Source organism: Oncorhynchus kisutch, unplaced genomic scaffold (assembly GCF_002021735.2).
Source record: "Oncorhynchus kisutch isolate 150728-3 unplaced genomic scaffold, Okis_V2 Okis01b-Okis20b_hom, whole genome shotgun sequence".
Classification (NCBI taxonomy): Eukaryota; Metazoa; Chordata; class Actinopteri; order Salmoniformes; family Salmonidae; genus Oncorhynchus; species Oncorhynchus kisutch.
The window spans coordinates 1,109,894-1,121,846 of NW_022261978.1; the positions used below are offsets into that span (position 1 = coordinate 1,109,894).

Below are 11,953 nucleotides of genomic sequence, written 5' to 3' on the forward strand. Positions count from 1 at the left end.
GGTTTGTTGTGTTCATGTCTTCTTGGTTCTGGGTTTGTTGTGTTCATGTCTTCTTGGTTCTGGGTTTGTTGTGTTCAGGTCTTCCTGGTTCTGGGTTTGTTCTGTTCAGGTCTTCTTGGTTCTGGGTTTGTTGTGTTCAGGTCTTCCTGGTTCTGGGTTTGTTGTGTTCATGTCTTCTTGTTTCTGGGTTTGTTGTGTTCAGTTCTTCCTGGTTCTGGGTTTGTGGTTCTGGGCCTTTGTGTTCATGTCTTCTTGGTTCTGGGTTTGTTGTGTTCAGGTCTTCTTGGTTCTGGGTTTGTTGACTGTACTGTAGATCTCAGAGGCATCCACCTCAGCTGCTTGTGCTGCTGCTGGTCTGAGGAGAGAGAAACAGAAATGAAACAAAGGAACCCTATACCCTTTATAGTGCACTACGTTTGATCAGGGCCTATAGGGCTCGGTCAAAAGTAGTGCACTAAATAGGGAATAGAGTGCCATTTGGAACTCATCACTCCCTCATTATAGTCATGTCATGGTAATTGTCTTGAGATGTCCATTGTTGGGTTGGTAGATTAAGGAAATGACATCACTAGTAGTCACTAGGGGTCAACTGTTTTGCGTATTGATGACATCTCCTACAATAAGCAGCAGCATATGAATGACCTTAATGCAGAATATGGTCACAGGGGGGCAGCAGTGAGGCGGTTACATTTCACAGCAGCTTATTGCAGATCCTCGTCCTGTTTCTGTTGTTGAGGCATGAATTACCTTAATGCAGAATATGCATTATTGATGACATCATCATTGTCTACTCCTCCAATGAGCACATGGCCGTACCTACATATGAGGACACCGGATGTTTGTTTTGAAAATAATAATAGCCTAATACATATACTCTACACAATAAAGAAAATTAATTATGAATCAATTTAAATTAAGAAATGAACATCTAAATATTGCTCCCAGTGTTGTTCAAAGCTTATTTTCTTGATCTGACTAATCGCTCCTGCCTCTTTGTGAACGAGAGGAATCATTAACTGTGGTTCGTTGGTTATGTTTGCCTGCTTCCCCTGGATCTTCCTCCCTGATTTGCTTTTCAGCAGCACATTCACCATTCTCTCAAACGGCTAATTCCCCTTCTCGCTGAACAGGCCGAGGGCGACTTGAAACTAAATACCCCAACTAGCAGATAGCTCTGCTGACAATCTGATGGCGAGATGCCGAACAAAAGGCATTTTCTTTTGTCTATCTCTCAACTCCGGTCGCTTCTACAGACATCCACCAAACAAAAACATCACTCTCGGAGAATGAGTGCACAAACTGGTAAGTAGACCCTCATAGACATGTCAGTTAGGTCGGGGGCATAGCTGCCAGCTGACATTTCTATTGCAGTAACATTGAAGGGGTCTGGTTAATATTACTTACACGGAACCCAAACCAGCTTTGCGCTATCGTGCATACATTTATTTTGCCCCCCCACACCAAACGTGATCACGACACGCAGGTTAAAATATCAAAACAAACTCTGAACAAATGACATTAATTTGGGGACAGGTCGAAAAGCATTAAAAATGGATGGCAATTTAGCTAGTTAGCTTGCACTTGCTAGCTAAATTGTCCTATTTAGCTAGCTTGCTGTTGCTAGCTAATTTGTCCTGGGATATAAACATTGTGTTGTTATTTTACCTGAAATGCACAAGGTCATTTACTCCGACAATTAATCCACACATAAACGGCCAACTGAATCGTTTCTAGTCATCTCTCCTCCTTCCAGGGTTTTTCATCTTTGAACTTAAATGGTGATTGCATCTAAACTTTCATAGTATTACCATGACGACCGGCAAAACAGTTAGTCTTTCAATCACCCACGTGGGTATAACCAATGAGATGGCATGTGGGTACCTGCTTCTATAAACCAATGAGGAGATGTGAGAGGCAGGACTTTCAGCGCGTTCTGCGTCAGAAATAGAAAGGACTTCTATTTTAGCCCTTGGCATGGCAGACGCTCCTTGGCTAATGGGAGCAGTGTGGGTGCTATAATTTAATAACATGGATTTCTAAATGTATTTTGTGACGCTCGCACACACGACGTGTCCGGTCTAGTCAGCATGTTAGCCAGCTAGAAGGATGAAGTAAGACGCTTTCGTTAAAAGGAGCCAACCTCAGCAGGAGCAAACCATAAGTCCTTTACAGAGAATAGGCTACTGAGAGAGACAGTGATGTGGGGCTCAGTGGAGAGGCTGAGGCAGGCTGCAATGCAGGTAGAAGTAGAGGAGACCAAGAGAGAGAGGAAGCAAGCAGAGAGAGAGGTTTTTACAGTGGTTCCCAAACTTGGGGTCGGGGCCCCATGTGGGGTCCCTTGAGAAAATCTGTACTAATCAAATCAACCAAACATGTTTCAATATGAACACCTCCACAGGGATCTTCCCTATAGTTCTACATTATAATACTATCAACATGCAAACAATACAGTGCTTGAAATGTCATATGTCTTTGTTTCTTCTCTGATTAGTGTGTCAGTGTGAATCATTTACCATATTTCCTCCCTTTCAGGTGTATAACATTACAACTGAATAGCTAATAGGTTATGTGTTTGTAGATGGACTGAGGTGAATTAATCTACAGCAGCCAAGGTGATAATGGACTGAGGTGAGAAAACCATCAGCAGCCAAGGTGATAATGGACTGAGGTGAGAAAACCATCAGCAGCCAAGGTGATAATGGACTGAGGTGAAATAACCCTCAGCTGCCAAGGTGATAACGGACTGAGGTGAAATAACCCTCAGCAGCCAAGGTGATAATGGACTGAGGTGAAATAACCCTCAGCAGCCAAGGTGATAATGGACAGGTGAAATAACCCTCAGCAGCCAAGGTGATAATGGACTGAGGTGAAATAACCCTCAGCAGCCAAGGTGATAACGGCTGGGGTCATTTTTGCTTGTTTTTTTCTGTTTTCCAAATACCATTTAAAAGTGTTTTAGTTGTGTAGAAATGCAGTAAATGAGATTCAACTTTCCACACCCCACCCCTCCCCCCCATCCAGATTTGGTTGTAAACAAGCAAACTTCTCCTTTAATGCTGTGTGTTCCCAATGTTCTAGTATTGACTCTGTTGCTGTAATGGCAGAATATGCTCACTGGGTGGCAGAACTGGGGAGGTTGAATTTCACAGCAGCGTATTGGACATCTTGGTCCTGTTTCTGTGGTTGATGCAGCTGGACGGTGGAGTACAGAGGCACTTCCTGGTTTTTGGAGCGAGAGAAGTGGACGCTGGAGTAGTGAACATCATCCTGGTCGTATGTGGACTCTGTCTGTGCTGCAGTAGGGGTCATGTCCATGTTTGAGATGTTGTCATACACTGGACTAGAGTCTCCCTGATGGAAAGAAAGAACAGACAACATGAGGAGTGGAAAGTTCCACAAAGAATACACAGTCATCACAGTCACCTTCTGATTCCAACAGACTCACCTGTCCATCATCTGCTGTGTCTCTTGTGTTGGAGGTGGATGTGGAGTTCTTCTTCCTGTTTTGAACAAGAATGAATGTATGAAGATATCAATCAATCAATTAATAAATTAAGTTACTTTTATTTATTTTTATTTAACTAGGCAAGTCAGTTAAGAACAAATTCAAATGTACAATGACTAAAGTGAAATTATATAAAAATATATGCAATATCACTCACCTGAACCACATGAGTCCAGAGAGACAGAGGATGAGAACCAGAACAACCACTATGATTCCTACAGCTGCAGTCAGAACTGAGGTTTGTTTCCCTATAATAAAATATGGATGACATGAGTACATGGCATGTTCTTATAATCTAAAATCTAACACATTATAGAATATCAACACAATACGTGTTAATACTTTGGGATCTTATAAAACTTGTGACATCATAAGCCGAAACATAATTATAAACCAAAGTGTAATCAGTCAAAACACAATGATTAAGATCAGCTTGAAACCTGTCAATTTGTATTGAAGTATTGAAGATGTAACTTTACCTGCTACAATGATCATCAGAGTTGTAGAGTTCATAGATCCTCTTCCATTCTGGGCCTCACAGTAATATTCTCCTCTGTCCTCAGAGATGATGTTAGTGATGCTGTAACTCTGTCCTGATGCTTTTGGCGAGGTTACGTTCTTCTTGTACCAGGTGTATTTGTCCACAGGTGGGTTGGCATCACTGCTGCAGGTCAGAGTCACTGAACCGCCCTCCACTATTTCACCAGAGGGACTGACTGACACTGAGGTGTTCCTTGGGCCATCTGGTGTTGAAGATGACAGAACAAATAAGAACTCATATACCATGTAAGTAAGCAAGAGATGATGTAAATTAGTATAGATTAGTATATTACACTGACATGAAGAACCATGTATTAGAGAGATGATGTAAATTAGTAGAGATTAGTATATTACACTGACATGTAGAACCATGTATTACAGAGATGATGTAAATTAGTATAGATTAGTATATTACACTGACATGTAGAACCATGTATTGCAGAGATGATATCAATGACTTTCACTGTAGATATATCAACACCCCATGTACTCACATCTGACAGTGAGAGTCTCTTCTTGAGAGAGGATTCTCTCAAAGCCTTCTACAGCACAGGAGTAGTTCCCTGCATCCTCACTGCTGACTGGGTCTAGGATCAGGCTGTTATAACTGGTGATTGGGTTGGTCAGACTTTGTCCGTTCTTGTACCAGATGTAGGTGGGGTTGAGACCGACTGTACATTGGGTTCTACATCTCAGTGTGACGCTCTCCTCCTCTGACACAGACGTAGGATCCATCTCCAACAGGATATCTAAGAGGAAACATCAGTCATATTTGACTCCAGACAGGCTTGTCATGTGATTAGACTTGTCCTATTACAGTAACAACTGTAGGTGAAGTATTACCTGTGACAGTCAACATCACACCAGGAAGACCAGAAAATCTCCCCTTATTTGTTGTTATTAATCTGAATTTGTATTCAGCCGAGTCCTTCTCTGTCAGGTCTGTTATTGTCATGGTGTGGTGGTTCCTATTGTACTCCACACGACCTGCAGACTCTGGATATGACCTGACATCTACAGGGTGTTTCTGTGTAAACCAGAATGAACCTTGTTCTATATAACAAGTGGGATGAGTGTAAGAGCAGGATATGTTCACTGAAGACCCCTTCAAGACACAGATTCTCCTCTTGGTGTAAGTCACCCACCAGTGGTTGTGACCCTGAACACCTGAAACATAAAGAGGCTCTCTGTTAATAGTTTTAACTTTTCATGTCTTGTTTCTTTTGGTGCAAAGTAAAGAAGTAAACTGTTCATTTCAAGTCATTTCAGTATGAATCACAACCATTTGAGCTGTTGGTATTGCTAGAGTGAAACACTGTGTTTGAATCAACACTTTTTCCCCACTTACACACTGCAGGAGAGGGGAGATCCTCATGGCCTTTTACAGCACAGGAGAAACTATCGTCATAGTTACTGGAGACTGGGTCTCTGTACTGGGGGGAGGTGCTCTCATCTAGATGTTGTCTGTTCTTGTACCAGATGTAGGTGGGGTTGTCAGTCAGAGTACAGGTGGTGCTACAGGTCAGTGTGTTGTCATATATCCTCTCCACCTTTAGATCTGAAGGGAGAGGTTATGAAACAATAATGGAGGAAGTCTGTCAGTCACCACCATTTCACTGGTCTCATAGAACATGTAATAAATAACTTGACTTGTACTGTAATATTTATACAGTACCTGTGAGACTGAGAGTGAATCCATATGAATATTTCCATCCTGAATACTGGTTTGTTTTATATCTGAAGTGATATGTTGCTATGTCACTCTGTCTCAGGTCTGTGATTCTCAGGATGCAGTCCTTCTCTGTAGTTCCACGGTAGTCCACACGACCATCAAACTTAGGGTCCCATCTCAGATCAAAAGGCTTATCATTCAACCGTGTGTTATACCAGACTATCTCTGTGACTTGGGTCACACTGGGAACAGGACAGCGCATGTCCACTGATGACCCCTTTAAGGCACAGACACTCTTCACAGTATTTTGTCCCAGAACACCTGAAACACAGTGTCACAGGATTCAACCTTGAGAGAACTTCATTTGTGACGTCAAGACTATAAAAAAACAGACATTACAATATTACATCCAAATGCATGTAAACATGTGCAGGATACTGTAGGACCCATCTACTCAAATGTACATTCCCTTATATCATCCTAGTATTCATTTCAATATACATCATGGAAGTAAAAAGCATTCCAGTCAATTCAGAAAGTTAACCAAATTACAATTCCACATTTTCTAAATGTTCCTAATTGAAAAGATTTGAAAATAATTGGAATTGGCATTTCAGTCTACTTCCTGAATTGAGATGGAATTGACCCCAACCCTGCTGGTGGTTGACAACCTTCTTATTCTGCTACTGCTGCTGATGTGCAGAAGTGTGAATGGAAACCACAGAAAAGCATCACTCAGTGAGGAGTGAAATATGACTAGTTAAAGGGAAGTGGAGACACCTAACAGAAAACACCAGAATAACATTATGATTATTTTCCTTTTAGAAATGTCTGTAGATTGATAAACAGGGAAACTAGAACATTATGAATGAGACCATACCTGCTACAGACCAGAGAAAGACCACCAACACACTACCTGCTGTTCTCAAGGCCATTGTTGCATCTCCCACCCTGCAGTCTTAGAAACATAAACAACAACTCTATAGCTGGTGAATAACTCCACCTGATACATTGAAGTATAAACTGTAAATGGAGTACAGGGCCTCATTACTGAAAATGAACCAGGCTCATATTGTGTTGTGTTGTATTGTGCTATATGGTTGTCTATGTGAATACTGTCTGTCTGTAAGTCTATTGCACTATGTATGTAATGTGTGTGATGTGTTGCATGTCTGTCTACGTCTATCTACTTAAACTGGCATGATGCAAAAATAAATTCCTAATATATACAATTGTCATCATCATCATTATAAACAACAACAATAACTTATTCAACATCAACAGTATTACTGTAAACACACATTTCTATATTGATTATTCTGAAGCTGTTTTATTCTCAGAACCCCAAATATGGGAGGATAAATGTTCAATCCTCTACGGTCTATCAAGCTGTACAGCAGCCTAAAGAATGACCACCAGGTTCAATGATAACTACTATCCTCAAGCTGTGAGGCTAAACAGCGACTGACACACACACACACACACACACACACACACACACACACACACACAAATACAGACACTATCTGTAGTAAAGGCCCATAAGGCCCATGGAGTCTGTATCAAAGTCTAGAGAGCTGGTTGTTATGGATGTAGAAAAGTTAAAACACACATCCTACACAGTATAGATGTCAACCCTACTCCCTATCAGTCTGGTCCTAAAGGGCCCTCAGATAAATCCACTGTGTAATTCACACCCATGGGGGCGGACACGTACACACACACTGCAGTGTTTAAATATTGGTTTGAATGTCTTTTTTTACCCTGGTTAATCATCTCATCTCTATGTAGATCAACACTCCTACACTGACACACTTTATGAATACTGACCCTGATGTAACAACCAGAACACAGCTCAAAACATAACAACAAGTACAATTATACATTACCCTCAAGTATATGACTTATGACTAAAAACAAATAACCCAAAACTATATTTCAAGACATTGTCAAGAGTACTTACAGAGTGAAGTGAAGGGGAGAGTCTTGTACAGTGAGTCAACTGACTGATAGTGTGTGGCAACTGCTAGTAAGTGTCAGTTCTGTGGTTGATACATATTTAAAGTAGATGACACAGTCCTTTCTTCCTCTTTAAGACATTAACATGCATGACGACCAGAACATCATGTCAGAGAAGGGAGGTTACTGTATTAAAATGGGTCCTACATTTCTATAATGGACAAAATGTCACCCATTTCCGCTTTTATTTAAATACAGAACCATGTTAACAATATGTTGACTGTTCTATATGGAATGTTTATAATATATTAGAATGTGTTGCCTTGACCCTCTGAGTTCTACATGGAACAGGTCAAAGTTCCATTTACATTTGGTCAGTTCCATGATGTCATTCATTCTATTCTACAAACCCATTCGATTTACTCTCCTCATTATCTGCATCAAAGTGGTACTGAAGGTTCCAGTGTTCTAGACTAGAGCTCCTCCTACTGGCATCTCAACATTACTGCACCATCCCAATAATAATGACCTTAATATTGTTTGGCTAATAACAACATTCCAAACTGACAATACATTGGATAGAATGGTGAAACACAACACTGACTACTTGACAAAGTCACATTTAATCACACAAACACTTATGTCTGCAGTATTACAACACACCACTATCGTATTATGTTACACTGTAGACCCTTGTGTACAGTACTGGTAGTAGCATTAGTTAGCAGAGACATCACTATCATCATCACCATAGTCTGCTGTATTGTAGCCTGTTATCTATGTTGACTGCTGCTGTCCATATACTGTATATTCTAATGTAGCCTGATATCCATATACAGTGCCTTGCGAAAGTATTCGGCCCCCTTGAACTTTGCGACCTTTTGCCACATTTCAGGCTTCAAACATAAAGATATAAACTGTATTTTTTTGTGAAGAATCAACAACAAGTGGGACACAATCATGAAGTGGAATGACATTTATTGGATATTTCAAACTTTTTTAACAAATCAAAAACTGAAAAATGGGGCGTGCAAAATTATTCAGCCCCTTTACTTTCAGTGCAGCAAACTCTCTCCAGAAGTTCAGTGAGGATCTCTGAATGATCCAATGTTGACCTAAATGACTAATGATGATAAATACAATCCACCTGTGTTTAATCAAGTCTCAGTATAAATGCACCTGCACTGTGATAGTCTCAGAGGTCCGTTAAAAGCGCAAAAGTGTACTTACAGAGTGAAGTGAAGGGAAGAGGTCTTGAACAGTTAGTCAACTTACTGTCACTGCGTGGAAACAAGAAGTAGTCTACTGTAAGTGTTAGTAGAAGCAGGCATAGCCTATGTGTGAGTTCTGTGGTTGACACATTTTAAAGTAGCCTAGTCAGGGCATTAACATGCAGGAACAGCATGTCACATAAGGGATGTTACTGTATCTAAATAGAAAATGGTCTAAAGTCAGAATACTGTAGTTGCATTTCTTTATATGAGGAGTGGACCTACATGTTTTACAAGAGACAACATGTGACCCATTCCCATCACTCCTCATCAGCTGGTACTGAAGGTTCCAGAACAGATGAAAGGGGAGTATCTTTGGTACCAGTGTTCTAGACTAGAGCTCTCCCTACTGACATCTCAACATTACTGCAGCCTCCAGGCCTCATATGTCCCTAGTAGTCTGATGAAAATATACAAAATAGAAGGTAAAAATAACATTTGAAAATGTAAAATGTATAGAGAATTAACCAGGAGCGCACATAAAAATACTGTGATATTGGGACTTATGTTGAACTGACATTTGAATTGAGCGAACAAGTGAGCTCAGCTAGCTTGTTAGCTACATGAAGATTTTTCCTAAATAAACTAGCATTTCTCTGCATCACACAGCTACTCTGAATGGACTGAAATGTGAACAATATGATGCGCTGCCGCTGAATTACAGCAAAACCCCATAGTTAACTAGTGACCTAGTTAGTGAGCCTACTTTTAGCTATCAACAACAGTGAGCTGTCATTATGCCAAGGCCAAGGCAAGCTGCTCTGTATATCCACTGTGTGCTTGTGTGAAAGAGATGTCTTCAGCTCTCTGATCTTCAGAACAACAGACCCAAAGTGAACCCTGACATCCATATAACTCAGTCTGTCTTTCTGTCTGGGATTATTGAGTCTTATTGTGTCTAAGTGATGCGTGTTTAGTTTTTTTTACATTGAATAATATTTCATGAAATTGTTTATTGCTGCTTCGTTATTGTTATTTTATTGTGATTTAGTTTTAGTTTTATTTACAATTTTTATAATAAAAAATGTTGAATATTACCTTACATAAAAAAATTGCATTGTTGCTTAATAACCATTTAATAACCATTTGACAGTAAGGTCTACCTGTTGTATTCGGCGCATGTTTCAAATACAATTTGATTTGTGTGTTTAGGCACTGGACTCCCTCTGACACTGGGATTCTGAATATCTAGAAGTCTGAGCCGTCAGTGGACGGGGACGGGAGGGTTATTCTACTAGTTGACATATGGAATTGTTTTAAGGTGGTCATACCATGGATCATTTAGCTATTTGATTTTGAATTACAGTACCCCTTTAGGTAAAAAATGAGAAGAACTAATGTTTGTGAGAGCAGGCAGGTGACTGTAATATAGTCTGCCTGGAACATGCCCCATATTCAACTGTAATTCAATTCAAAAATAAAATGTATTTATCCCCTGTAGGGGCAATTACTAGGCACCCTATGGCATCAGGCTGGCACTGAGTCTCACAATGACATCACAATGGGTCACATGTCCAGTCACATGACCATACATACACAGTAAAACACATGATAACAACAGATGTCATCCCCCTTAGTGTCTACAACATGGTCATCATAGAGGCGGTTCACTGGGCAAAGATCCCTTCAACTTCTAATGATGATTTCATTTCCATGTTTCACAGCTCAGGCTGAGGGAGATTTACATTTACAGTAGAGAACATAGAATTAGAATGTAGAACTTTGATACTCTCTATCTCCCCACACCTACAGTACAGAACATAGAGAGTATCAGAGTTCTACATTCTAATTATATCTCCCCTCACCTACAGCACAGAACATAGAGAGTATCAGAGTTCTACATTCTAATTATATCTCCCCTCACCTACAGCACAGAATGTAGAAGGAGGAGAGGAAGGGATGGAGGTGACCACAGTCAAAATACAAGGAATGTAGGAACAGGGTGCTATATGAGACAGCCTATAGAACCTATAACTGTAGAAATGTATACTGTCGAATAACCAGAAATAAACATACTCACCCACTGGAGTCCTGAGGAGAGGAGAGGTCAATCACTGGAGTCATTAGGGGAGGAGAGGTCCATCACTGGAATCCTGAGGGGAGGAGAGGTCCATCACTGGAGTCCTGAGGGGAGGAGAGGTCCATCACTGGAGTCCTGAGGGGAGGTGAGGTCCACCACTGGAGTCATAAGGGGAGGAGAGGTCAATCATTGGAATCCAGAGGGGAGGAGAGGTCCACCACTGGAAATCTGATGGGAGGAGAGGTCCACCACTGGAATCATGAGGGGAGGAGAGGACCACCACTGGAATCCTGAGGGGAGGAGAGGTCCACCACTGGAATCCTGAGGGGAGGAGAGGTCCATCACTAGAGTCCTGAGGGGAGGAGAGATCCACCACTGGAATCCTGAGGGGAGGAGAGGTCCACCACTGGAGTCCTGAGGGGAGGAGAGGTCCACCACTGGAGTCCTGAGGGGAGGAGAGGTCCACCACTGGAATCCTGAGGGGAGGAGAGGTCCACCACTGGAGTCCTGAGGGGAGGAGAGGTCCACCACTGGAATCCTGAGGGGAGGAGAGGGCTACACTGGAGTCACGAGGGGAGGAGAGGTCCACCACTGGAGTCCTGAGGGGAGGAGAGGTCCACCACTGGAATCCTGAGGGGAGGAGAGGGCTACACTGGAGTCACGAGGGGAGGTCTTCCCCTCAGGAAACATTGTAGCTAAACCTCACAGTAAATCAATGTTAGATGTACAGCATGTATTTCTTTATTGTTGAAGTGTCTTGATTAAATCAGAAATCAAACTCCTGTAATAGTGGCTATGCTCCTTGTGGTGGGGTCTGGTAGTGCAGTCTGTGTATACTATGCCCCTGTGGTGGGGTCTGGTAGTGCAGTATGTATATACTATGCCCCTGTGGTGGGGTCTGGTAGTGCAGTCTGTATGTACTATGCCTCTGTGGTGGGGTCTGGTTGTGCAGTCTGTGTATACTATGCCTCTGTGGTGGGGTCTGG

General features: G+C 41.6%; 1 protein-coding gene and 1 long non-coding RNA gene across 2 annotated transcripts in view; one reads left to right on the top strand and one right to left on the bottom strand.

Annotated features, from left to right (window-relative positions):
* Positions 1-891: 891 nt before the first annotated feature.
* LOC116358987 (uncharacterized) lies at positions 892-6,946 on the top strand. Its single transcript, XR_004206571.1, has 3 exons — positions 892-1,302; positions 2,579-4,291; positions 4,695-6,946. It is a non-coding gene; the product is annotated as an uncharacterized LOC116358987 (long non-coding RNA).
* The window catches only part of LOC109878263 (B-cell receptor CD22-like), a 108,299-nt gene continuing 99,427 nt past the window's right edge, over positions 3,082-11,953 (bottom strand). The window contains exons 13-15 of the mRNA XM_031811539.1: positions 3,663-3,753; positions 3,446-3,500; positions 3,082-3,351 (exon numbers count right to left, since the gene is read on the bottom strand). Coding sequence (XP_031667399.1) covers positions 3,112-3,351; positions 3,446-3,500; positions 3,663-3,753 — 386 coding nt within the window. The 3' untranslated portion in view covers positions 3,082-3,111. The remainder of the gene's footprint in view (positions 3,352-3,445; positions 3,501-3,662; positions 3,754-11,953) is intronic.